General features: G+C 39.8%; 2 protein-coding genes across 6 annotated transcripts in view; one reads left to right on the forward strand and one right to left on the reverse strand.

Annotated features, from left to right (window-relative positions):
- Window positions 1-4,511, reverse strand: part of LOC138176911 (interferon-induced very large GTPase 1-like) — a 60,661-nt gene extending 56,150 nt beyond the window's left edge. Inside the window, exon 1 of one of the 2 annotated variants that reach the window (XM_069107843.1) lies at window positions 4,378-4,511. The gene's annotated coding sequence lies outside the window, so the exon portion shown is untranslated. Of the gene's footprint in view, window positions 1-2,807; window positions 2,826-4,377 lie in introns of those variants that run through there. The other variant, XM_069107844.1, reaches the window with a different exon arrangement.
- Window positions 4,512-4,804: 293 nt separating this feature from the next.
- Window positions 4,805-27,436, forward strand: LOC138176912 (dimethyladenosine transferase 2, mitochondrial-like). 4 transcript variants are annotated; one of them, XR_011172405.1, is made up of 4 exons: window positions 4,805-5,106; window positions 12,055-12,195; window positions 16,359-19,203; window positions 27,032-27,436. XR_011172405.1 is itself a non-coding variant. In XM_069107845.1 (4 exons), the coding sequence occupies exon 4, from the start codon at window positions 20,875-20,877 to the stop codon at window positions 21,511-21,513; it is 639 nt and encodes a 212-aa protein (XP_068963946.1). In that variant the 5' UTR covers window positions 4,805-5,106; window positions 12,055-12,195; window positions 16,359-19,203; window positions 20,751-20,874; the 3' UTR covers window positions 21,514-21,542. The 4 variants fall into 4 exon arrangements, 1 of the variants encoding a protein (XP_068963946.1); XM_069107845.1 differs by lacking the exon at window positions 27,032-27,436 and adding an exon at window positions 20,751-21,542; XR_011172406.1 differs by lacking the exon at window positions 27,032-27,436 and having other exon boundaries at window positions 19,085-20,614.
- Window positions 27,437-27,968: the final 532 nt, after the last annotated feature.

Genomic DNA, 27,968 nt, shown 5'->3' on the forward strand with positions numbered 1-27,968 from the left:
TCTCTCTCTCTCTCTCTGTCTCTCTCTCTCTGTCTCTCTGTCTCTCTGTCTCTCTCTCTCTCTCTCTCTCTCTGTCTTTCTCTCTCTCTGTCTCTCTCTCTGTCTCTCTGTCTCTCTCTCTGTCTCTCTCTCTCTTTCTCTCTCTCTGTCTCTCTCTCTCTGTCTCTCTCTGCTTCCCTTCATCCTTTTCCCCTCCCCTCCTGGCAAACTCTTTTCTGTTCCATGCTGAGGAGAAAGATCACAGTTCATTCTCACCATGGGTATACCAGTGAGTACCATGATCAGAACCAATGAAGGGAAGTGACACCCTTGCCTCTTTTACTTCTGGTGACAGTGTTTTTGTTACCCTTTTATCTCAATTGTCAGCACTTTTAGGTACCACTGGTGATCCCCAACCACATTGTAGTTACATTTGGCAACTTCAGTCATGGCAATAAGATTTCAGGTAAGATAATGTAGAGAACCAGCTTCGCAGGAAAGCCCAGAGAAACCATAGTACCTAAGACTGGAACCTAAGGAGGGGTTTTGGACTTGGGACTTAGGACTGCTTTTTATAAGTACTGAGCTGAGCAATGAAGCTAATCCCCATCCATCACCAGAGACCAAGGTGGTATACAAGAGAGATTATGCCTTCCATGTGTTGGGAAGCTGTTTTTATGTTTCTTATGACACATTTGAAGAAATTTTTTCTTGAAAAGCTAAACTGTTAGTGGATAAATAAAACTGGGGTGCATGAAATGATCCCTACAATGAAAGGGAACAACTTCAGTGGGAAGCATAGTCATTGACAGAGAGCCCTAGCACCCCCAACACCATTAAGGATAGTAGAGAACCCTGTGGGAGTAGGGAAATAATTTCTGCCAGTCCTTCAAGCAGTTAGGACCAGGGGAGTCCAGGTTATGAGATTATCTACAATTTGTCTCGAATGTATCTTATTGGTACATGGATGTTTTCATGTTAGAGGACATTAGAAGGAGCTCCTTAAGAAAACAGACATTGTTTGTATTCATGATGCTTAACATCATGTGACTGGCACATAGTGGGTCCTTGATAAATGGTTGGTGACTGACTGACAATGAATTTGAGATATGTAAGAATACTGACAGGGGTGGCTAGGTGGCACAGTGAGTAAAGTGCCAGCCCCAGAGTCAGGAGGACCGAGCTCAGTTCCAGCCTCAGACACTTAACACTCACATAAAAAAACTAGCTGTGTAACCTTGGGCAAGTTACTTAACCCCAACTGCTCTCCAAAAGGCCAAAAAAACAAAAAAACTATCTATCTTCCTATGGGATTTTCCTGGCTGTGTAACCTTAAGCAAGTTACTTAACCCCAATTGCTTAGGGGAGGCCAGGTGGCACAGTGAGTAAGAGCACCAGCCCCAGAGTCGGGATGACCTGGGATCAAATACTGGCTCAGATACTTAGCACCACACCCAGAAATAACTGGCCGTGTAACCTTGAGCAAGTTACTTAATCTCAATTGCTTTTAAAAAAAAAAAAAAGAATACTAAGTCAATTGAAAAATAGATTCAATGGAATAAAAGGAAATTAGAAGAATCTGAAACATGGTTTGCAAGCAAAAAAGCTTAAGGTTAAGAAATATACCATGTTTCAAAGAAAGTGAAATATTAGATCATTATAAAGAGAAATGTAATTCTGTCATTTGAAGAGATTGCTTGGAGGTAAAGCAGGATTGGTGATGGAAAGGCAATTTTAAAAATTAGTAATTTATGCTGACAAAATGTATACAAGAAGCTCAGTCAATAGAACAAGAAATGTACAAAGGTTCTCTTAAAAGTAAAAAGCAGGGTGGCCAGGTAGCACAGCGAGTAAGAGCACGGGCTCCAGTGTTGAGAAGACCTGGAGATTGAATCCTGGGCTCAGACACTTAGCACCCACCCAGAAACATCTGGCCATGTAACCTTGAGCAAGTTACTTAACCCCAATTGCTTAGGGGCAGCCAGGTGGCTCGGTGAGTAAGAGAACCGGCTCCAGTGTTGGGATGACCTGGATCAAATCTGGGCTCAGATACTCAGCACCACACCCAGAAATAACTGGCCGTGTAACCTTGAGCAAGTTACTTAACCCCGATTGCTTAAAAAAAAAAAGTAAAAAGCAATTTCTAAAACAATAACTGCAGAAAGTACAATTAACTGATTTGGAACCCAGAGAAATGGTATTCCCCAACAGAAATCACTCAAGAAAAAGCATTTGGGAGTCTCGTTTTTGCCAGAAATCAAAATCCCCAGCCAGGACCAAATTTACAAAATAGCCGAGGAAAAGAAAAACTGAGGATTTCAGAAAGAAGCAATGCAAGATGAAGGTGACTGTAGACCTTGTTGTGATGACAACAGAATAATAAGATTGTTGCACCTAGAAATCTGTGAAAGACATGGGGGAAAATTCCAATTTCCTCCTCAGAGAAGTACAGTTTTACCAATAGTTTCCAAGCTAAATTTCAGATTCTCCTAACTCATGGAAGCAGAAAGGTGACATAAACTGAAAGAATTAGGCTGTCCTGCCTCCCAGTCCCTCTCAGATCCCACTGCACACAAAATTGGCTGTTTCTTGCACAGGATCCTCTGCTTCCTATCTCTTTTCCTGGCCGTGGGTTATCTATTCCCAGTGCCTAGAACACTCTCTCACCTTTTCTCAATCTCTCAGTTTCCCTGGCTTGCTTGAATACAACTCAAATCTCACCCTCTGCAGTAGGCCTTTCCTGATCCCCTCTTCTCTGCCCCTCTATCTGCTAATGCCTTCCCTTCTGAGTTTACCTTCCACCTTCCCTGGATATCACTTGGACATACCCGGATCTTGGATGTTCTGTCTCTTCCATTAGAATGAGAATTCCTTGAGGACAGGAAATATTGTCCTTTTTGGGTGGGTGCAACCTCACCTCTTAGGAGAGTGCCTAGCACCAAATCAACAGCACTTAAGTAAAGCTTGCCCATGGGCTGGCTGAGTACTGTTCTATTTTTTTTTAAGAGTATATGAGATTGAACATGACAGTAAAACACAAACCCTGCTCTCTTTCTCCTGATTTCATTTCCTATGATGCTATGTCTCCCTGAACTCTAATATCAGTCTGTATACAGTAACTGCTGTTAGAGGAGCAATTCCAAGAAAGAGAAGACTGAGAAAAGAAACAGAAAGTTGGCTTCCTTTGTGGGTGAGAGAGGGAGGCAGGGCAACTCAGTGAGTTGGCATGTTTGCCTAATTTGGTTTGTTTATCCTTCTGTGACTGTGCCTGCATCTTAACCCCCCTGTAACCCATAAGCCAGACCCTATCTCCATGCCCCTCAGATACTGTTCTTCCCACAAGGCCCCAGATCAACTTACCCATAGGAGGGTGGACAGGGAAGGCAGAAGAGAGGGCAGTCTTAGAATCATAAACCATCCAACTCAAACCTAGTTATCCTAATTTTTTTCTTTCAATTTCCCTAAAAGAGTCAGAGGGACAAAGCCTAAGATGAAATGGATTTGTGTTCCATATCTTAAGCCCTCCTCTACCTCAGGTTGACCTGGGTGGAGTAAGACACTCGGAAGTATTATATTCCATAGGAAGCACATCTGGGGCCAGCAACCCTGGAGATTGAGTGAGCAGAGGCAGAAAATCCAGAGGACAGGGAAGAGAAGAAGTTGGAGAAAAAGGGAGGGAGGGTGAGAAGAGAGAAGGAGAAAAGAAAGAAAAAGAGTGGAAGAGAGATAGAAGCAGAGAAAGAACAAAGGAGAAGAGAGAGAGACTTTACCCTAAATGCAGAGGGACTTTGCATTATGGGTCACAAGTCCCCACTGGTATGCTCCCTGTTAACAATAAGTCAGACATAATTCACTTTCCAAAAGTTATTTACTAAGCAAATATAATAGGAAAAGTTTGTATAAACAGTAGCAAAACAGCAAGAGGAGCTAGGTGCTACAGTAGATGGAGTGATACCTGAAGGCAGGAGAATCTCACTTCTAATCCAGTCTCAGACACTAGATATGTGACCTTAAGCAAGTCACTTAAATTCTGCTTGCCTCTGGTTTTTTTTTTTTAGTCTGTAAAATGGGGATAATAATTGCACCTACCTCCCAGGGGTAACCTAAATAGAGAAAAACACTGGAAGAGGAGTTAGGAGAACCACAAGGAAAATTAAAGACAATGAAGCAGACCCTAGGAGTGCCCTTGATCCCTCAGAGAGCCAACAGTAGGTGAAATACCTTCTACCGTTCCCCTTGACAAAGAATACTGAGGAATGGATGGCAGGGCCCCCCTCCTGTCTTTATGGTGACAGGGACAGCAGAATTTGACACGCTGGGATAGAACACTGTCCTCCCTTAACCCTGGGCTTACTCTCACGTAAACATAAAGACTCGGTGGAAAGAGGGTGCACTCACATGAATAACACCCGGGGCTCAAAGGTAGGAAATACGAGTGGTTAGGACACGCAGAGACCATACGTGGGGAAGGGTGCATCTGATGTTGCGGTAACAGCTGGGTCTCTTGTGATTTCTGCTGGTCCCACAGGAGTTTTAGGTTGGTGGAGTCTGTCGGGGGTTACCCCGCCCCCATCTTCCGGGTCCTTCTCTTCCTTTGCCATGACAGCTCCTTTCCTGGGGAAATTGTTACTTCACACTCACAGACCTTCTTCCACCCCAGCATGGGCTGACGGGGACTGGGGGAGAGAATCTTCTCTGACAAGAACACTAGCATTCTCCGATCTGTTCACGGACAGTCCTCAGGGACATTCTCCACTTGTCTGCCAGTCCTCAGACAAGGGCACTGACCCGCTTGACCCGGAGCCTGCGCCCTGACAGAACCTGAACTACATTTCCCAGAATGCACTAGGAACCCGAGACCCCTGATCAGAATTCCACCAAGGACTGCGAGGGGGGCAGCTGGAGACCTCAGTGAATAGAATACCGGCCCTGAATCAGGAACGCTCCGCTCCCTGAGGTCAAATATGGCCTCAAACTCTTATAGCTCTGCGACCCTTGCCAAGCACTTAACCCTGTTTGCCTCAGTTTCCTCATCTGTAAAATGCGCTGGAGAAAGAAATGGCGAACCACTCCTGTATTGTAAATGAAGAGATGGAGACGACTGAAAAACCAAACCGCACCAACAAGGTAGTTATAACAAAGATAAAAGCTTGTATGGGTGGGGGGGGGGGGGGGGGGGGGATTGGGGGATGGAGTCTGGTCACTTTTTATGTCTCGATGAATTCTGGGAAAGGGAGGAGCCATCTCTCAGAAGTATTTTTGAGTTTGGAGAGAGGGGCCCCCCAGTGGAGCTCTGAAGCACTGAAGGGGTGGTTTTCATGAGATCTGAATGGGAACTGAAAGAGCCTTTAGTTAGTTTCCTGATAAGGGCCAGGGAGTCAAGGGATATGGGAACAAGACGTCAGCAAGAGTCCAACTTTAACACAAAGATCAAAGTCAAGAAATAGGCTGGGAAAATGATCACACCACAACAAAGAATCTGACCATAAAAATGTATTATGGTGGCAGGAAAAAGCAAGATAAAAGCTCAGATGAAGACTACAATGTGAAAAAAACTAAAAGCAAAGGTGCAAAGAAATATGTTAAAGGAGACAAGACCAATAAAAATTCCTCAGAGAGGTAAAGAAAGAAATTAGAAGTAGAGAAAAATGGAAAAAGAAATTGCAATGATGTAAGAAAGCTACGAAAAGAAAAGTAACAGCTTGATAAAAGATACATTAAAAAATACTCAATTGGGGCAGCTGAGTGGTGCAGTGAATAGAACACTGGCCCTAGAGTCAGGAAGACCTGAGTTCAAATCCAGCCTCAGACACTTAACACAAAAATTAGCCATGTGACCTTGGACAAGTCACAACCCCAATTGCCCTACCTTCTCCCCTCCAAAACGAAAAAAAAAAACCTAAAGTAAATAATACCTTTAAAAACAGAAATGGCCCAATGGTAAAGAGAGACATAAAATTCACTGAAGAATCTCTTAAGAAATGGAAAGGCCAAGGAAAAGGAGAACAAAAATTCACTGAAGAAAAGAAAGTCTTAAAAAGTACAATTGATCTAATGGAAAAAGAGGTACAAAAGCTCACTTTAGAAAATAATTTCTTAAAAATTAGAATTGACCCAGGATAAGCTAGTGACTCTATGAGAAATGATGAAAAAAAAATTGAAAAAAATAGAAGAAAATGGGAAATATTTCATTGGAAAAGCAACAGACCTGGGAAAATGATAGAGGAGACATAAAGGTAAAGGGTAAAGGTAAAAGTCTAGAGTAGAACATATTATGCTTCAGCTAAAGTAAAAAAAGCAGGGGTAGCAATCTTTTTTCAGATAAAGCAAAAGCAAAAATAGATCTAATTAAAAGAGATAAGGAAGGAAACTGTATCTTGCTAAAAGGCACCATCAAAAAGGAAGCAATATCATTACTTAATATATATGCACCAAGTGGTATATCATCCAGATTTCTAGAGGAGAAGTTAAGGGAATTAGAGGAAGAAATAGATAGCAAAACTGTACTAGTGGGGGACCTTAATCTCCCCCTCTCTGAACTTGATAAATCTAACCTCAAAATAAACTAGAAAGAAGTTAAGGAGGTGGATAGAATTTTAGAGAGGCTATATATGATAGATCCCTGGAGAAAACTGAATGGAGTTAAAAAGGAATATACCTTCTTCTCAGCAGTACATGGCACATACACAAAAATAGACCAGGTACTAGGGCATATAAACCTCACAATTCAGTGCAGAAAGGCAGAAATATTAAATGCATTCTCAGACCATGATGCAATAAAAATCATATGCAATAAAGGGCCATGCAAAGATAGACTAAGAACTAATTGGAAACTAAACAATTTAATCCTAAAGCATGAATGGGTCAAACAAGAAATTATAGTAACAATCAGTAACTTCATTCAAGAGAATGAAAATAAAGAGACAACATACCAAAATTTGTGGGATGCAGCAAAGGCGGTTCTTAGGGGAAGTTTTATATACCTGAGTGCATACATGAATAAATTAGAGAAAAGGTAGGTCAATGAATTGGGCATGCAATTGAAAAAGCTAGAAAAAGAACAAATTGAAAATCCCCAATTAAATACTAAATTAGGAATAACGAAAACCAAAGGAGAGATTAATAAAATTGAAATTAGGAAAACTATTGAATTAATAAAACTAAAAGCTGGTTTTATGAAAAAAACAATAAAATTGATAGTCAATTTTAGCTAAAATCTTAGTCAATATTATAAAAAAAAGAAAATAACCAAACTATGAGTATCAAAAATGAAAAAGGTGAATCTACCTCCAATGAAGAGGAAATCAAAACAATAATTAGGAATTATTTTGCCCAATTGAATGCACATAAATTTGACAATCTTAGTGAAATGGATGAATATTTACAAAAATATAAGTTGCCCAGATTAATTGAAGAGGAAGTAAATTACTTAAATAACCCCATCTCAGAAAAAGAAATCAAACAAGTCATCAGTGAACTCCCTAGGAAAAAATCTCCAGGGCCAGATGGATTACTAGTGAATTCTATCAAACAATTGATTCCAATACTCTACAAACTATTTGGGAAAATTAATGAAGAAAGAGTCCTACCAAATTCTTTTTATGACACAAATATGGTACTGATACCTAAATCAGGAAGAGATAAAATGGAGAAAGAAAATTATAGACCAATTTCCCTTCTGAATATGCATGCAAAATTTTTAAATAAAATATTATCAAAAAGACTACAGCAACTTATCACAAAAATAATACACTTTGATTAGGAAGGATTTATTCCAGGAATGCAAGGATGGTTTACATTAAATTGAAAAGCTTCTGTACAAACGAAGCCAATGTAACCAAGATTAAGAGAGAAGTGGAAAATTGGGAAAAATATTTTACAACCAATATCTCTGATAAAGGCCTCATTTCTAAAATATACAGAGAATTGAGTCAAATCTATAAGAATACAAGTCATTCCCCAATTGTCAAAGTATATGAACAGACAGTTTTTATAGGAAGAAATTAAAGATATCTATAAGCATATGAAAAAATGCTCTAAATCACTATTGATTAGAGAAATGCAAATTAAAACAACTCTGTGGTACCACATCTAACCAGTCAGATTGGCTAAGATGACAAATCAGGAAAATGACAAATGCTGGAGAGGATATGGAAAAATTGGAACACTAATGCATTGTTGGTGGAATTGTGAATGTATTCAACCATTCTGAAGAGCAATCTGGAACTATGCCCAAAGGGCTATAAGTAATTTCATACCCTTTGACCCAGCAATACTACTTCTAGGGTTGTATCCCAAAGAGATTATAGAAGTGGGAGGAATACCTTATGTACAAAAATATTTATAACAGCTCTTTTTGTGGTGGCAAAGAATTGGAAAATTAAGGGGATGCCCATCAATTGGGGAATGGCTAAACAAGTTGTGGTATATGAATGTAATAGAATATTATTGTGCTATAAGAAATTAGGAGCAGATGGACATCATATTTATCGGGAGAGGCTTATACAAACTGATGCTGAGTGAGAAGAGCAGAACCAGGAGAAATTTGTACACAATTACAGACAAAATGTATGTGTGACAACCAACTTTGATAGACTGGACTCTTCTCAGCAATACAAGGTTATAAGTCAATTCCAAAAGATTCATGATGGAGAGAGATGTCTGCATTCAGAGAAAGAACTAGAAAGAACAGAGTTTGACTGCAGATTGAAGCAAACTACCTGTTCTCTTTCTTTTTCTTGTTTGGTTTTGTTTCCTCTTTCCCATTGTTCATTCCATCTGATACAATACTTCTTTATAACCTGACTAATGTCTAAAGTGAAACTATTTGCAGATCCTATTGCCACCATGGGAGAAGGGAAGGGGAGGAAGGGGAAGAAAATTTGAAACTCAAGGAATTGTGGAATTGAATCCTGTAAACTAAAAGTAAACAAACAATTTAATAAAGACAAAAAAAAATAAAAACAAACGAAAATCTAGTCCTTATTCTGGCCTCAGAAACTTACTTGTTGTGTGACTCTGGGCATATCACTTAACCTCTGTTTATCTCAGTTTATTCTACTGTTAGATAAGAATAATAAAAGTACCTAACTTAAATGGAAAAAAAATTTTAAATACTTTTCAGTCTGGTATAAGAGGAAAACTAAAGTCAGAACAAATGAAGCAAAATGAAAATAGAGATGCTTGGAGAAAAATAAATTGGAAAGAAAATAGATTAGAACCAAAGATGGAGACCTTAAGCAGTGCACTCACTGAAGAAATATCAAATGAAGGAACTAGGTATCATTTATTCTATTTTGTCACTTTGAAGAGATAAAAGAAAAGAGAATTTAATATGGAATAAGAAGGATGTAGGATCTTACTATCTCTGATATTTTGGATTGCTTGAGGAAACAAGTATGCCAAGGTGAAAAATCAAGAGGGAACATGAACATCACAGGTATCTAAGATCATCCTTCACTGAATTGGGAAAGTAAAGATCCAATATATACACATAGTTTGTTGTACAAATACCTAAAACTGAACTAGGAAAGGAGTCAAGGAGAGGGAGAAAGAAGTGAAAGTTGGCACCAGGGATGGCGAAATGGGTAAGGGGTCTCAGGTGTGAGACTTAGAGAACAAGGTACTCAGATTGCACACTTCCCCTCCCCTCCTCCCCAGAACTCAACAAACAGGGTGTCAGATTAATTTTACTTTCACTTCCCAGAATCTTTCTGTTTCTCAGAATAATCCCATTCAGCAACAACACTTCAGGTCAGATGCTCAGTGGCCTTGATTTCCTTTTCCTCTTATCAGAATCCAATAAGCAGGATTTGAGCTACATTTCCCAAATTACTTCTCCTTACAGAATTTATCCATTCAACAACTACATTTCAGGTCAGATGCACAGGGGTCTTGTCTTCAACATTGTGCAAAAGGGGCATCAGGGGAAATGTAAAAGAGCCTATTTGGTCTTGATCCACTGGGTAAAAGAAAGTTCCTGCTCCATTGTCTTTCTGATAATATTCTTCAGAACTGTGAGTAAGTGAGTGCATGCAGTGACAGCTCTAAGAGCTTTGTATTTTACACAGTCCATTCTAAGAAACTCCCATTTTAATTGGGGAAGATAAAAAAACCTCCCTGGGAGTGACTGAATGACAGGAAGGGAGATTGTGCCTAACCCAATGAGCCTGGGGGAAAGAAGAGCTTTCTTTACCCTTCTCTCTTTTTTTTTTTTTTTGCCTTTTGGAGGGCAATTGGGTAACTTGCCCAAGGTTACACAGCTAGTTTTTGTGTGTGGGTGTTAAGTGTCTAAGGCTGGAACCCAACTGGGGTCCTCCTGGCTCTGGGGCACCGCTTTACTCACTGTGCCACCTGGCCACCCCCTCTTTACCCTTCTCTTAAGATTGGACAGCAGATGTGTAAAGCTAAACCTGTGAGGAGAAACTTAATTTCTCCTAGCCATCATGGGAAAATGCATGAACACTCTTAACTGGGTGAAAGTGATAAATTTGGTATTTTCTAAAAACTGTTTTGTATTTGGCATTGAGGTTCTTATCATTCTGTGTTCTGTGTTTAGATATATGATAGTCTAAGGCAGTGGATGACTTATCTTAAAGTCAGTAAATCCTCCACAGTAAAAGAGGGTGTGACAAAGAGATCACAAAGAATTCTCCCTGAAGTGCTTGACCTCTTACAGAGGAGTCCAGTCCTTTTGGCCATTTTGGAGCACTTTACCCAAACTGGTCAATGTATGTTCCTGCCCAAATGCTAGGCTTCAAAAGAAGTAGATCATCAGGAATGGCAAAGAAAGTGAGAGATGTATCTAAATGACTAGGTTCCCTATTACCGTGTTTCCCCGATAATAAGACACTGTCTTAGTTTTTTGGACAGAAAAACACCAGAGGGCTTATTTTCAGGGGAGGGCTTATTTTAATGAACATTGACAGCAATTTTAATAAACAGGTAAATGTGAACAAAAAAATGTACCTTTATTCAATAAGCAAATCACTGGGGAAGAACAGGATGACGCGCTCACTGCTGCAGCTCTGATTGGATGCAGTTCGGAGCGCTGCGTGCGTTTCACCGGGGGGGAGGGGGGGACGGTGCATACAGAGGGTACCGTAATGTAGCATGTAGCGCAGGGGATCATCTTCACTACAGTAGCAATCTCAATAGGGCTTATTTTCAGGGGAGGGCTTATTTTAGAGGAATCTTACACAGTAGGGGAGGGCTTATTTTCAGGATAGGTCTTATTATCGGGGAAACACAGTATAGGTAGTGGAATTAGAATTGTGTTCCTGTTAGTCAGTGAAATTTCAGAATATATGATGAGGTCAGTCCTGACCATTTAATTTCAGAAATGTCAGGGAACATTAAAGTGAGGACTTGAAAACAGACAATTCTCTGTCCTTGAAAAGCTGGAATTAAATTCTTACCAACTAGATAAATGGACTATTTAAATACTTGGATGAAATGATTTGACTGAACTTTCTCCTAAAGTATCCTTAAGTAACTCAAATAAAGATGTATGCTGTGGATTTTTCTGAATTAATATTGCCAGCAGGGTAAATATTTGTTCTCATCTTTTCTATGAGGTTCAATTGATAGCTACTCAGGCAAACAAAACTCAGTCGGTAAACATGTTAAATGGAACCTAGTTTAAAAGTATTTTTCTTCCATTGTCTCTGAAGAAGAAAACAAGTGTTCTCAAAATTAAACCTCACCTGCCATTCTCTTAAATTTCCTTTTGCTTGAATTACCATGAGTAAAGTTTAAACTGTCTTAAGACATTTCCTCAGAAAAGGTGAGTAAAGTAATTTTAAAGGAAGGCAAAATTTCATTTCTAGAAATTTGGTTGAGCCGACTAGTATTGGCTTCTGTTTTATTTGGCACGATTTAGTTGCCTAAGTAAATAAGAAGCAAAATCATCTAGAAGGAATTAGGGTAAAACACTCATTGGCAAGGAATTAAGGAAAATAATAGACTGGAATTGGTCTACGTGGAAAAACAAGAAACTTTCTGGAAACCTGCAAGTTTCAGCTCTGATCACCCAATTATTCTAGATCACACCTTCTTTTTCTTTTCTTTTTCCAGGGGGGAAGGCAGGGCAATTGGGGTTAAGTGACTTGCAAAAGGTCACACAGGTTGGATTAGAATACTCAAGCCCTCCTGACTCCAGGACATTTGCTCTATTCAATGTGCTGCATAGTCACCTCTAGGTCATAACTTCTAAAAGTAAGTATGCCCCAGCACTTTTTTTGGAAACTTCTTCTCTTCTCCCTCAATACTGTTTTACTTTCATGATCCCATCAGCTCCCACCAATTCAATTATCATGTCTTGGATGAAAATTGTTAGATATATTTATCTAGCCCTAACCTCTCAACCTGCAGACTAATCTCCAGCTACTTACTAGACATCTTGAACTGGACATCCTGTACACATCTTAAACTTAACATGTCCAAAACTGAACTCATTTTCTTTTCCCTAAACTCTCGCCTCTTCTCAACTTTACTGTTTCTGTTGAGGACAACACTAGCCTTCTAATCACCAGGTTTTCAATCTAAGAGTCATCCTTGACTCCTCACTCTCTCACTCTTCCCCCACCCTCCATCCAATCTATTGCCAAGTCTTTTTGACTTCACCTTCACAACAACTCTCCTCTCTGCCCCTTCTCTCCTTTGGCACTGCCACCACCCAAGTCCAGACCTTCTTCACATCATACTTGGACTATTTCATTCTGGTTGGTTTCCCTTCCTTAAATTTCTTCCCATTCCAATCCATTCTCCACTCAGCTCTCAAATTAATTTTCTTAAAGTGCACATCTTACCATATCACCTCAGCCTCTGTTCTCATTCTGTCTAATCCACTGGTTCTCTATTGCCTGTAGCATCAAATGTAAAAAAAAAAAAAAACAAAACCAACCATTACTCAAAATCCTTCACAACCTGACCCACCCCTACCTCTGCAGTTTTCTTTCACCTCATTCCTCACCAAGTACTCTGCCATCCAGTGACACTGACCTCCTCCTTTGCCTCCTTGTTCTTTGAACAAAGAGGCTCCACCCTCACACTCCGGCATATTCACTGGCTATCCCCCATGCCTGAAACACTCTCCCTCCTCATTATAGTCTCCTGGCTACTCTGGTCTCTAAATTACAGCTAAAATCTCAGCTTCAAGGAGAAGTTTTTCTTGATCCCCTTTAACCATAGTATCTCTCTCTCAGTCTCTCTTTTCTCTGTTTCTGTCTCTCTTTTTCTCTGTCTCTGTCTCTCCATCTCTCTTTCTGTCTCTCTGTCTCTGTCTCTGTGTCTCTGTGTCTGTCTCTCTCTGTCTGTGTCTCTGTCTCTGCCTCTCTGTCTCTCTCTGTATCTCTGTCTCTGTCTCTCTCTCTCTGTCTCTCTGTCTCTCTCTCTCTCTCTCTCTCTCTCTCTCTCTCTCTCTCTGTCTCTCTCTCTCTCTCTCTCTCTCTCTCTCTCTCTCTCTCTCTCTCTGTCTCTCTGTCTCTCTGTCTCTCTCTCTCTGTCTCTGTCTCTCTCTCTCTGTCTCTGTCTCTCTCTCTCTCTCTCTCTCTCTGCTTCCCTTCATCCTTTTCCCCTCCCCTCCTGGCAAACTCTTTTCTCTTCCATGCCGAGGAGAAAGATCACACTTCATTCCCACCATGGGTACACCAGTGGGTAACATGAACAGAACCAGTGAGGGGAAGTGACATCCTTGTCTTTCTCTTCCTCTCTTTTACTTCTGGTGACAGTATTTTTGTTACACCTTGATCTCAATTGGTAGCATTTTTAGGTACCAGTGGTGAACCCGAACTATCTTGTAGTTAATTTTGGGAATTTCAGTCATGGCAATAAGATTGTAGGTAAGATAATGTAGAGAACCAGCTTGGCAGGAAAGCCCAGAGAAACCAAAGTACCTAAGACTGGAGCCCAAGAAGGGGTTTTGGACTTGGGATTTAGGACTGCTTTTTATAAGGACTGAGCTAAGCAATGAACCTAATCCCCATCCCTCCCCAGAGACCAAGGTGGTATAAAAGAAAAATTATGCTTTCCATGTATTGGGAAGCTGTTTTTATGTTTGTTATACATTTTTAAGAAAATGTTTCTTTAAAAGCTAAACTGTTAGTGGATAAACGGAACTGGTGTGCATAAAATGATCCCTACGATGAAAGGGAACAGCATCAGTTGGTACTATAGCCATTGATAGAGAGCCCTGGCAACCCCAACACCATTAAGGGTACTAGAGAACCCTGTGGGAGTAGTAAAATAATATCTCCCAGGGTTTCAAGCAATTAGTACCACAGGAGTCAATATTATGAGATTATCTACTATTTATCTTGAATGTATCTTATTGGTACATGGTTGTTTTCATGTTAGAAAACATTACAAGGTGTTTCTTAAGAAAAGAGACATTCTTTGTATCCACGATGCTTAACACAGTGACTGGCACATAGTGGGTTCTTGATAAATGGTTGGTGACTGACTGACAATGATTTTGAGATATATAAGAATACTGAGGTAATTGCAAAATAGATTCAATGGAATAAAAGGAAATTAGACCTTGGAAGAATCTGAAACATGGTTTGCAAACAATAAAGCATAAGGCTAAGAAATATACCATGTTTGAAAGAAAGTGAAATATTGAATTGTTATAAAGAGAAATGAAATTATGTCATTTGAAGAGATTGGTTGGAAGTAAAGCAGGATTGGTGCCTGAAAGGCAATTTTAAAAATTAGTAATTTACACTGAAAATGAAGACAAGAAACTCAGTCAATAGAACAAGAAATGTTCTCTTAAAAGTAAAAAGCAAGTTCTTAAAAGGTAACTGCAGAAAGTAGAATTAACTGATTTGGAACCCAGAGAAATGGTATACCCCAAAAGGAATCACTCAAGAAAAAACCATGTGAGGGTCTCTTTTTTACCAGAGATCAAAATCTCCAGCCAGGGTCCACTTTACAAAATGGCACAGGAAAAGAAACACTGATGATTTCAGAACAGAGGATTACAAGATGAAGGTGACTGTAGACCTTGTTATGATGACAGCAAAATAGTAAGACTGATGCACCTAGAAATCTGTGAACATGGAGAAATTGCAATTTCTCCTCAGAGAAGGACAGTTTTACCAATAGTTTCCAAGCTGAATTTCAGATTCTCCTAACCTCATGGATGCAGAAAGGTGGCATAACCTGAGAGACTTAGAAGGTCCTGCCTCCTTGTACAGGATGCTCCATCTCCTATATCTTTTCCTTGCCGTGGGTTATCTATTCCCAGTGTACAGCGACCAGCACAGTTGGTGAGCTAGCCAGCAGTGAGAATAATGAGATGATGGTGTAATCAATAGTCTGTTTATTACAGGACTATTTCATACAGAGCCAAAGATGCAAGGAGCTCACAGAGCTTTTATGTACCCCCAGGAGAATGTAGACACCCCAAAAGAGTAGAAAGATCCTACATCAAAGGAATGCAGATAATGTAGAAGGAGCCTCCCTTAATCCTGTTCACTATTTACCCTTGCTTAAGGTTAGTTACTTATCAGGGTATTATTCTAGGACCATATCCAGAGGCATAAACAAAAAAGATTACACCCCTCTTGCTATCTGCCCGGAAACCTTTGCAGATAACTGTATCGGACAGTGGAATATACCTAGGAAAGTCAAGGGACCCCAAAACATTCCCTTCATAATACATCCTCTTGCTTGTCTGCCCTGTAGCCTTTCAGATAATAATATAGGGAAGGGGAACATTCCATTAGCAAAACCGGGAAACTTCTGAAAGTTTGCTACACCAGTGCCTAGAACACTCTCTCCTTCTCTCCATCTCTCAGTTTCCCTGGCTTCCTTGAAGACATCTCAAATCTCACCCTCTGCAGCAGGCCTTTCATAATCCTCCCCCCGCCCCCATGTGCTAATGCCTTCCTTTCTGAGATTACTTTGTACCTTCCCTGGATATCACTTGGACATACCCAAATCTTGGACATTGGCTCTTCCATTAGAATGGGAATTCTTTGAGGGCAGGAAACATTTACCTTTTTGGGTGTTTGTATCCTCAGCTCTCAGCAGAGTGCCTAGCACTGTGTCAACTACACTTAACACCCAAGTGTATATTACTGCGGCCAGGTGGTACAGTGAATAAGAGTGCCGGCCCCGGCTTCGGGAGACCCGGGATCAATTCTGGACTCAGATACTTGGCACCCACACAAAAAAATAACTAGCTGTGTAACCTTGAGCAAGTTACTTAACCCCAATTGCTTTAAAGCAAAACAAAACAAACAAAAAAAAAGAGTATATGAGATTTAACATGACAGTAAAACATAAAACCTGCTCTCCTTCTCTAATTTCATTTCCTATGATGCCATGTCTCCCTACACTCTCATAACAGTCTGTATTTGTTGACTGTACAGTAACTGCTGCTAGAGGAGCAACTGCAGTAAAGAGAAGACTAAGAAAGGAAACAGAAAGTTGGCTTCCTTTGTGGGTAAGAGAGGGAGGCGGGGCAACTGAGTTCCCATGTTTACCTAATTTGGTTTGTTTCTCCCTCTGTGATTGTGCCTGCAATTTAACCCCCCTGTGACCCAATAGCCAGACCCTATCTCTATGCCCTTCATATGCTGCTGTTCCCACAAGCCCCCAGATCAACTTACTTATCCAAAGGAGGGTGGACAGGAAAGGCACAAGAGAGGGCACTCTTACAGTCATAAGCCATCCAACTCAAACCCAGCCATCCTAATTTTTTTTTTTCAATTTCCCCAAAAGAGTCAGAGGTTCAAAGCCTAAAATGAAATGGCTTTCTGTTCCATATACAAAGCCATCCTCTACCTCAGGTTGACCTGGGTGGTGTGAGACCCTGGGGAAGTATTTCATTCCATAGGAAGGCCATCTGGGGCCAGCAATCCTGGAGGTTGGGTGAGCAGAGGCAGAAAATCCAGAGACCATGGAAGAGAAGAAGGAGAAAAAGTGAGGGAGTGAGGGAGGAAGAGCGGAGAGAAGGAGAAAAGAAAGAAAGAAGAAAAAAGAGCTGAAGAGAAGGAGAGATAGTAACAGAAAAAGAATAAAGGAGAGAGGAGGGACTTTACCATCAATGCAAAGGGACTTTGCATTATAGCTCACAAGTCCCCACTGGTATGCCCCCTGTTAACAATCAGTCAGACAATTCGATTTTCAAAAGTTATTTACTAAACAAATATAATAGGAAAAGGTGGTATAAACAGTAGAAAAACAGCAAGAGGAGCTAGGTGCTACAGTAGATGGAGTGATATACCTGAAGGCAGGAGGATCTCACTTCTAATCCAGTCTCAGATCCTTACTAGATGTATGACCTTAGGCAAGTCACTTAAACTCTGCTTGCCTCTTTTTTTTTTTAATCTGTAAAATGGGGGTAATAATTGCACCTACCCCCCAGGGGTGACCTAAACAAAGAAAAAGACAGGAAGAGGATTTAGGAGAACCACAGGGAGGATCAAAGACAACGAAGCAGACCCTAGAGTGGCCTTGATCCTTCAGAGAGCGAACAGCAGGTGAAATACCTTCAACAGCTCCCCTTGACAAGGATACCGGGGAATGGATGGCAGGGCCCCCCTCCTGTCTTTATGGTGCCAGGGACAGCAGAATTTGACATATTAGGATAGAACAATGTCCTCCCTTAACCCTGGGCTTAATAAAGACTCGGTGGAAAGAGGGGCCTCTCATAGGAATAACACGGGGCTCAAAAGTAGGGAACACGAGTGGTTAGGACACGCAGAGACCATGCATGGGGGACGGGCACTAGTGCCTCTGAGGCTGCAGGACCAGCCAGGTCTCCTGTGATTCCTGCTGGTCCCACAGGAGTTTGAGGGGGTAGAGTATGTCGGGGGTTACTCCTCCCCCATCTTCTGGGTCCATCTCTCCCTTTGGCACGACAGCTCCTTTCCTGGGAAAATTGTTACTTCACACTCACAGACCTTCTTTCACCCCAACATGGGATAGCGAAGACTGGGGGGAGACAATCTTCTCTGACACGAACATTAGCCTTCTCTGATGTGTTCACGGACCGTAGTCCTCAGGGGACACACTCCACTTGTCTGCAGTTTTCAGACAAGGGGCATGGACCCCTTTAACCCCGCGCCTGCGCCGTTACAGAACCTGAACTACATTTCCCAGAATGCACCAGGATCCCGAGGCCCCTGATCAGAATTCCACCAAGGACCACTAGGGGGCAGCTGGAGACCGCAGTGAATAGAGCCCGGCCAGAGGCAGGAGGGCTCAGCTCCCTGAAGTCAAATATGGCCTCAGACTTGCTAGCTGTGTGACCGACCCTGGGCAAGCCACTTCTCCCTGTTTGCCTCAGTTTCCTCATCTGTAAAATGAGATGTAGAAAGAAATGGCGAACCAGTGAAGAGATGGAGACGACTGAAAAACCAAACCGCACCAACAAGGCTGTTATAACAAAGATAAAAGCTTGTATTTGGAGGGGGGGAGGGGGATTGGGGGGGATGGAGTCTGGTCACAAGAGACTGTTCTGTCCCAATGAATTCTGGGAAAGGGATGAACCATCTCTTAGAAGTATATTTGAGTTTGGGGAGAGAGGGCCGCCCAGTGGAGCGCTGAAGCACTGAAGGGGTGGTTTTCATGAGATCTGAATGGGACCAGAAAGAGCCTTTAGGTCAGTTTCTAATGAGGAATTAAGGGCCAGAGTCAAACTCTCTCGAGCTCTCCCCCCCCTCCCTCTTTTCCTCCCCCTTCTCTCTCTCTCTCTCTCTTTCTCTGTCTCTCTGTCTCTGTCTGTCTGACTCTGTCTCTCCACATATATGGATGTATGTGAGTATATATATATATATGCATGCATACACATGCATATATCTGTATATGTATATATAGTGTTTATGTACATACGTAGATATACACACACATAGATGTAGTTATACATACACACTCATATATGTGTGGGTATATAGTTGCAGATATATAAATATCTCTATAGATAGATATATGCCAAAAAGCAATAGAAAAGTTTTGGGGTTATGTATTCACATATAGAAAATGAAAGGAGGAATTCCTCATTAACTTTAAGATGTCTTACCAAGGTGGAATCCCCATCACAGCATTTGCAAGTACTTCCTTTGGAGAAAATTAACTACTGTCCTCCCTACAGCCATCTGGAAGAAGATAGTTCTTCACCTGGCCTAGGAATTTAGGACTGAGTGCCTAGCCTTCTTGGCAATGGAGCCAACTTGGAGAAACAAAGTCTGGCACAGTTAAAGAGAGTTACAGGTAATTTATTTAATCTCAAAAAAAAATCTTTTTTAAGAATTACACTGAGATATCAAATTGGCTACTATAGCAAAAAAAAAAAAAAAAAAGTCCTGTGGCAAGACAAAAAGAGAATGACTGCCAATGGCTTAGGATGTAATGGATGACCTTGGTATCTTTGATGTCTGACCATGCTCTAAGCACTCCACATAGCCTGCTTCAGCCACCTTGATGGCCATTGGAACAAATTTTTCTCATTTGCTCATTCTGCTGAGGGAAGTCTTCAAGTGCCTGGAGTAGATATCCCCTTAATTCACCCATGGGTTTGAGGCCTATTGATTACCCTCAGCATAATTTAGGCTGTCTGCTGAGACAGTTTTACCAGGGTGTGCCTGCTGCCCACGTTACAGCTTCTTGGAGGGCATGTGAGAATGGTGTGACTTGCTAGACACAAAAAGCGGATGAGCAGATGTGAAAAGGGCTCAGTAATCCCTCACACCAAACGTGCTAGTCCTCACTACACACCCTGTAAACATTCTGTTACTCCCTCCTCTACCTCCCATCATGAGAAAACAAAAAAGCAAAACCTGTTTGAAACATTCATAGCCAAACAATATAAATTCATGCATTGGTTATGTCAAAAAGAGAAGTCTCGGTCTTCCATCGTAGTACATCAGTAAGTACTGTGAAAATGAAAATTGATACCCCACCTTATTTGTATTTTTTTATTCATTAATTGGGAATTGTATCCAATCAATACCCATGGGTCAGATTTGGACTTAATTATATAGGCCTCAGTGGAGATTGACTTTGACCTGGAGACTTGTTGGTTGGGACTATTCAAGGGATCTTTCCCAGTCTACTTCCATTTTGGGGATCAATTTGGGGTACTACAGCTAGACTGTGATCTATTACAGATTGTTATTATCTTATAATTGTATGTAATTGCCACTAAGTTTCTTTGTCAACTTCTCCATATCAAAATCCTTAGGGATTTTTTTAGATTCAGTCATGTCTGATTCTTTATGATTCCATTTATGGTTTTCTTGGTAAAGATATTAGAGTTGTTTGCCATTATCTTCTCCAGATCCTTCTGTAGACAAGGAAACTGAGGCAAACAGGGTGAAGTGATTTCTCAATCTCACAAAGCTAGGAAGTGTCTAAGGCCAGACTTGAACTCAGAAAGATGAGTCTTCCTGACTTCAGGCCAGCACTCTATCCACTGTACCCCCTAGCATCCCAGGGATTTCTACCATTATACTATTAATAAAATGTGACTTGTATGAGCCTATTATTGATAATTTGCTGGTCACTAAGGTCAAGAAGTGGATTGTGATAATTATGAACCTTATAATATTTTATATTATGGTTACGAGTGGACAGCTGTGTGATGCAGTCGATAGAGTGCTGGGCTTAGAGTCAGGAAGATTCATCTTCCTGAGTTCAAACCTGGTCTCAGACACTAGCTGTGTCCCTTGGCAAGTTACTAAATCCTGTTTGCCTCAGTTTCCTCATCTGTAAAATGAAATGGCACATTTTTTACTTCCGCCCCGCACCTTGTCTGAAAGGTCTCGAGCCTTCGGCTTGCTGAATGACGCTTGTGGTGGTAGTCCTTGCCCCGGCCCCAGCCTGGGCCCGGCTTCGGCTCCCGCTCCGGCAGGCAGACAGTGAGGAGGCAACGCGGAGGCGAAGATGTGGGGGTCAGTGACTGGGCTTCTTGCGCGAACCTCTGTGACCGGAGCTTGCCTTCGCCGCCTCTGGGAGAAGGGCCCGGGGTACCTGAAGGGGCCTCACCGGCTCCTGTCCCAGTCGTGCCTCGAACCCCAGGCCTCCGGGATAGGCTCGAAGTCGGACGCGTCGCAGAGTAGGGCCTGGCAGAGGCTTTTCCCGGGCAGCGCGAAGGTGACGAACACCGTGGTGCAGCTCCTGCAGGCAGGGCCTCCTGGAGCCGGCCCCCACGTCCTAGAGTGCAATCCCGGGCCTGGAATTATTACCTGTGCATTACTCAATGCTGGTTTACGAGTGGCTGCATTTGAAAGTGACCTGACTTTTCTTCCATATTTAACGACTCTAAAAAAGCATCCAGATAGACAGCTAGAAGTAATCTACTGTGACTTCTTCCATCGAGATCCGAGTAACATAGCAAGACCACCAGCTGCTATGTTTACTGAAACACTTTTCAAGAAATTGGGAATAAGAAAAGTTCCATGGGCAGCAGATGTTCCTGTAGAGAAGTTGGATTCTTCCCAACTAAATATGAAAGAAATGTACTTTGGGAACTTTTACATGACCTCTATTCTTGTACTTCCATATATAGCTATGGACGGATAGAATTGAATATGTTTATTAGTGAAAAAGAATACAAGAGAATCATTTCAAAGACAGGTGAAAAGTATTATCAACCCCTGAGTGTTCTCTGGCAAACAGCTTGTGAGATAAAGCTTTTGCATGGGGCTGGGGGAGGGGGGGGGGGGGTTTCTTTGTTTTCTCAAGGGACCTTTATCATCATTTGTAACCTTCAGGAATGGGAAACTGAAATCACTAAAGGGCAAGGAAAATGAAGGTGAGCGCTTGTGTTTTATTCGATTAAATCCTCGAAGAAATTTATTTACAAATAATCTGACACCTATAAACTCATGTAATTTTATATGTCTGGTTAAACAGTGTCTAAACAAAAGCAAATCTAAATTAATTGATACATTTGGCTCATGGCATATATCTGATACAGAGGATTTTCTTCAACAACTAAAAAAGCAGAAATATGAACCTACAGGCAGTTTGTACCCAGAAGAATTTAAATACCTTTTTGAAGCTTTAGAGAGTTCTGAAACATTTACCCAAAAATGGTTATATGATCATTTCCTGCAAAACACAGTTCCAGAAAATCCCTGAGTCACAAAGATTTTATTAACTGAAGCAGTTCCTTTGAGAAATTATGATGCAAATTAAAGAGGAATGCGTTTGAAAAGTTTGTATCCTTTCAACTAAGAATAAACAGTTTGTTTTACACAGCTGGAGGATGAATTTGTGAAAGTTCATGCTGATTTTTTTTTAAGTTGATGCTGCTATAAATATATACAATACAGTAAATGAGATTTTCATTTGACTACTGATTTGATGAACTGAAAATTAAGGATATTTTTTTCTTGGCAAAATTCTTCATTACTACATAACTGGTTGGTAAATTAATTGTCAAATGGAAATTCATTTAGTAAATTCCAGCCTTATTGTTAAAACGTCTTAAATTGCATACGTGATACTTTCGCATAGGTTTATTGTGGGTTACATTTCATCAGCCTTGGAAAGCAAATCAGATTGACCTAATTAATTGTACATTTTACTTTTCAACTTTTCGGAAGTTACATTTGAAAGACCTGCAAAATAAAATTTTTTAATGTTTTATTTAAGCTTTTTTTTAATCAAAATTTTTCTTTTCTAATGTATTTTGTGATATTCTTACAAAGCCTAAAATTTTTTATCTAAATACTTCAGCAACACATCATATATAAATTTGTTAAAATAGGGTTGTTTTGTGTATATTTTAGTAAAGAAATGTGTATATTATAAAGTATTATATCAGTCTTTTTTGTGATGTCTTTTAAATTCATCTTCTTCATCCTATAAATGAGATGAATGAATAATTGATAAAATCTGTCATTTGGTAGGCTAGGGTGTTTGTAACCCTAATGTGGTCATCATAGTTCAAGGGGCTGGTCAGTCACTTGTTTTAAACAAATTATTTTCATAAGGGCAAGTACTGGAATATTTATATTGTTAGGTTGCTTATATGTGCAAGATTTTGGTTTCTTGTTTGGCACATTAAAAGCAAAATAGAAGTGAAAAAGCTCTAGATTTCAAATCAAAAGACCCAATTTATGTCTTGACTCACACACCTAATAGCAATCTGGCTTTGAACAGGTCACTTCCCCTCTATTTCTTAATCTTTAAAATGGGGTCTATAGAATTGTAGAAGAGGAAACTAAAGCTGAGTGAAGTCAAATGATTTGCCCATGATAACACAGCTCCACCCCGCCCCCAACCCTCCTTTGTATCACATAAGCCAGAAGTTTCCAAGCATTGCAGCACTACTGGATGAACCAGATTAAAATGTAATTGGGAAATATTAACATAATATTATGTTAATAATAATATAATAATAATATGTTAATAATAATAAAACAAAATTAAGGAAAATACAGCAGAACATAGGTAATGTTGCTATGTGGGATTTCTGAGTCAATATTTGGCACATTAAAAGCAAAATAGGGAAGAGATAGTCTTATTTGATTAAATTTGAATCACCAATGCTTAGCACAGTGCCTGCTTGGTGTGTAAAAAGCACAAAATACTTTTTTCATTTTTTCATTCCTGATCTCTTCTAGTATCTTAAGATTCTATGGATACCTTAGCAAAGGAAATGGCAAATCACTCCAGTATCTTTGCCAAGAAAAACCCATTTGAGGTCATGAAGAATTGGATGCAACTGGACAAGTGAACAACAATGAATACCTTATTACATAATCCAATTTTCTGTCTGTCTTTGACTAAGTGTTCCTGAAGCTAGGCAGATGTTTTTGGAGATTGCCTGTAGATGCAGACCACCTATCAGATACCTCAACTATACTTTTATGTCTCTTGCTCTGGGCAGAATTTTAGAACTGGAAGGGACCTTAAAGAACATCTAGTCTACCCCTACAATTCTTCATTTTATAGATGAGGAAACACCCAGAGACATGAAGTGGCTAGTAGCCAAAGTACAGCTAATGTGGTGAATGAAAGTCCTTGTCCTCAGGTTATAAGCCTGGCTACCTAGGAGAATACTGAACAAAGATTTTACTGCTCTCTATGCCCAGGCAGGCACATTATTTATAAGAGTTGGGTTTAATGTATAGCAAAACATTTATATGGTAAGTCATCTAGCATTTAAAGACAACTGTACAGTTATTCTAGGATAAAAGATTTTTTTTAAATCAGGCATGTACTATTAATTATGTATTAACCATTTATAATTATAATTTGATGTATCTCTTGCTAGTAAAACAATGTATTAAACTTGTAATTAGTATATATAGAGGACTGTAAGACAGAATAGTCTGACTACAAAGAATATAGCAGCTGAATATAAATGAGGAACAAAGAAATAACTAGTGCAGGAAAATGTTTGATTATGTGCATTTTGGTATTTGTTTTATGTGATTTTCCCCCCCTACTTAATAGTATCTTATTTTTTCCAATTACATGTAAAAAAAAAAGGAAATGGCAAACAACTCCAGTATCTTTGCCAAGAAAATCCCAAATGGGATCACAAGGAGTAAGACACAACTAAAGTGACTCAACAACATCAAAAATAATTACGGTTTGGTGTTATATATTTGTAATCATTAAACTTCCGTGTTGAGTTAGTTAGGTTAAGTGGTCCTAATGCCCATAGAAACACAGGAGAAACAGTCTGTATTTTTCTTCTATTAACTCTGTCAGGCTGATAAGACTTGAAGCCTTTGATTAGATGAATTCTTGACCTATCGCAGGGTCCTTGAGTCATCATTCTCCTTTTACTGCCTTAGATAGCTAATGTTGGCTCCTCCCACCAGTTTGTGATCCCAATAAGGAAATTCTCATTACTCAAATATCATTCAAGCTTGGTATCTATGGGTAATCCTGAGAACTTTTCCACCACTTCTGGGTCTGGTTAGTAATGATCCCTCTTATTGTATAGCTATCATACTGGCTAACATGATAGGAAAGGAAAATGAAAAATGTTGGAGATGTAGGAAAATAGGTAGACTATTGCACTGTTGGCAGAGATGTGAACTGGTGGAACTATTCAGGCAGACAATTTGGAGCTATTTTCAAAAGGCTATAAAACTGTACATACTCTATGACCTAGAGATACCCTTCTAGATCAGTATCCCAAAAAGATCAAATGAAAAGGAAAAGGGCCCATATTGGGAAGATTTCCACTATTTGGGGAATGGCTGAACAAGTTGTGGCATATGATTGTTTTGGAGTACTAGTATATACATCATTAAAAAATGATGAGGGTGATGGTTTCAGAAAAACTTAGAAAGATTTCTATGAATTGAGGGAAAGTGAAGTGAGCAGAACCAGAAGAACTTTGTACACAGTAACAGCAGTTATGCAACAAAGTTCAATTATGAAAGACTCAGCTACACTAATCAACACAATGATCCAAGACATTTCCAAAAGGTTCATGAAGAGAAATGCTATATGCAACCAAAGAGAGAACTGATGAACTCTAAGTGAAGATAGAAGTATATTTCTATATTTTTTACTTTGTTTTCCTTGCTTTTTTAAATAATGTGGCCAATATGGAAATATGTTTTACGTGACTTCACATATATAATTGATATAATATTGTTTGCCATTTCAGTGGGTGAAATGGGAAGGAAAAATTTGGAACCCAAATTTTTTTTTAAATGAACGTTTAAATAAATAATGTACATATATGTTAATGGAATGCTCTCTCCTACATCTGGTACTTATCATCTGCTCTCAATCATGCCCTTCTTAGGGTATACAATTTTGTTATCTGAACCCCAACTTTGAGCATGTTCCTTCCCCAACTCATCTCCCTTACCCTAGGACTCAGAAGAGTTTCTTGCATGTAGGAAAAACCTCTCTGTATTGCCATTGTGTGTATACATGTTTTGTTTTCCTGATGCTGTCACTAATGACAATAAAGTTTGTGACTGTATTATTTTCCTGAGTACTAATTTTCTAGAAATTCTCCCATCCGGGTATTCGCTTTAACCCAAGGTGTGAGGCCAAATAAAGCAACAGGTTTTTTAAATAGTTAAAACCATTTTCTGAAAGGGAGATCTAACCTTAGAGACAGGAAGACCCAAGATTAAATTCCATTTATGCTATATGCTAGCAATGGGACCTTGGGTAAGTAATTTAGCCTCTTTTCCAGTTTTCATTGACAAGGAGTTATCTATACCAATGAAATCTTGTGTCTCCTTTTCTAAAAGTGGAAATATTTGTGGAAGATTAAGGTAAATTTCAGACATCAAAAAGAGTAATAAGGAAGTAACAGAAAACATATCAAGTTTATTAGATAGAACAAAAGATTTAAGTGATGTGGATTCTCCCTTTAAAGGAAAAAATATAATGGAATGAACTAAGAAAAAAACCATCAATATGTTGCTTGTAGGAAACACATTCAAAAAAATGTAACTGCTTTAAAATTAAAAGACTGGTATAAAATATACCATGTAATTTGCAGTGCAAAAAATGGGAAGGGGCCATAATAGAAAAAGTGAGATTCAACTTGGAAAAAATTGAATGCAACAAACCAGGTCACAACATAAAAGTGAAAGTTAAAATGACTAATTAAAACTGTAACCAGTCTCAATTTATACTCCTCAAACTGTTCAACAGTTAAATTCATGAAGACTGACATTAGTAGAAAAAGGAAAAAAATACCAAAATGATGGTTTGTTTTAACAGCATACTATGAGTATGACAAATTAAAAGAAAAAATTAACAATAAAGAAATAATAAAAACTGATACGTCTTCTACCTGATTATGGAAATGCCTGATGATGCTTCCACTTTGGAACATGTACAGACCAACAGCTGGCTTTACTTCACTACCCTCTGGCGAGGACACACCACTGATTGGCCATGTCATCAGAGCTGGGGTATACTCCAAAAGCACTAGTTGCCCTGGGCCCTTTTCTGTGTCCCTCTCCTTCCTACCTGGCTTCATGACACTGAGAGAGACACTGCTATAATGGGTAGAATTCTCGGGCCTGAGATGAATATATGTCCTGTGAATATAGGCCTCGGTACTTGAACTCTTTGCATTTGTCCTTTCCTATTTTAGATGGAGATTAGAAGTGGCTATGACCTTGTGAACTGAAAATGGTCAGGCATATTAAATACCAGAATCTGGAATCTGGAATTCATACCAGAAGATACAAGGTGAGGTGTGATGTCCTAAGCAACTTAATTGACCTAGGCCAGTAGGAGCAGAGATCAGTATCTCATCCATTAGTCATACCACAACTGGAAACTGAATACTATAATTAAAATATAAAAATTTAGCTGTCTGATCCCTCTCTCCACACATTCCAAGGTGGTTTAAGTAGTATATGTCCCCAGTTTGTTTGAATTCTTTTTCGGGGGGTTGATGAGGGGAGGAATGTCTGTGCTAGTTTTTTCTTTTATTTACAAAGTGAATATTCCTTTGCAAAAGCAATCCTATGCTAAGCAACTGGTTTGCTTATTACTGGGTGCTAACTGCAGGAATGGGAGTAGGGATAGACCAGAATGAGGACTTGAGATAACAGCATTACTGAAAGCCATGCCTAAAAGGGGAATATAGCCGATCTTCCCATAGAATCATGAGGTGGAAATACAGCTCATCCAATTCTGGGACAGGAAGCCCAACGTATCACCTTAATTTTATTCATGATAATAATTGGTTTGGGATGGAGATTTTATGGTTATATCATCCATTCATGTACCACAGTTTGTTGCTCTTCCTTAACTAATGTGCATTTTCTTTTTTGAAGTTCTTTGCTACTACAAAAAAGAATTGCTATAAATGATCTGATAGCATGTAGGACACAGCATATCTTCTTATCTTTGCCCGTCTTATGGTATATGCCTAGCAATAAGATCTATGGGCTACAGGATATGGTGAGAAATGTTCATTCATGTCTCATCATAATTCCAAATTGTAGTCCAGAATGGTTAGACCATTTCAAAACTCTATCCACAGTATATTGGTTTCCTCTTTCCGCATTACATCTAGCAGA

This window comes from Petaurus breviceps, unplaced genomic scaffold (genome assembly GCF_028583685.1).
Source record: "Petaurus breviceps papuanus isolate PSGF00001 unplaced genomic scaffold, PetGlider_PUasm1.0 90294, whole genome shotgun sequence".
NCBI lineage: Eukaryota > Metazoa > Chordata > Mammalia > Diprotodontia > Petauridae > Petaurus > Petaurus breviceps.

What these genes read in the sequence shown, in the direction of transcription:
- LOC138176912 (XM_069107845.1), top strand. Translation starts at nt 20,875, where the DNA reads ATGTGGGGGTCAGTGACTGGGCTTCTTGCGCGAACCTCTGTGACCGGA.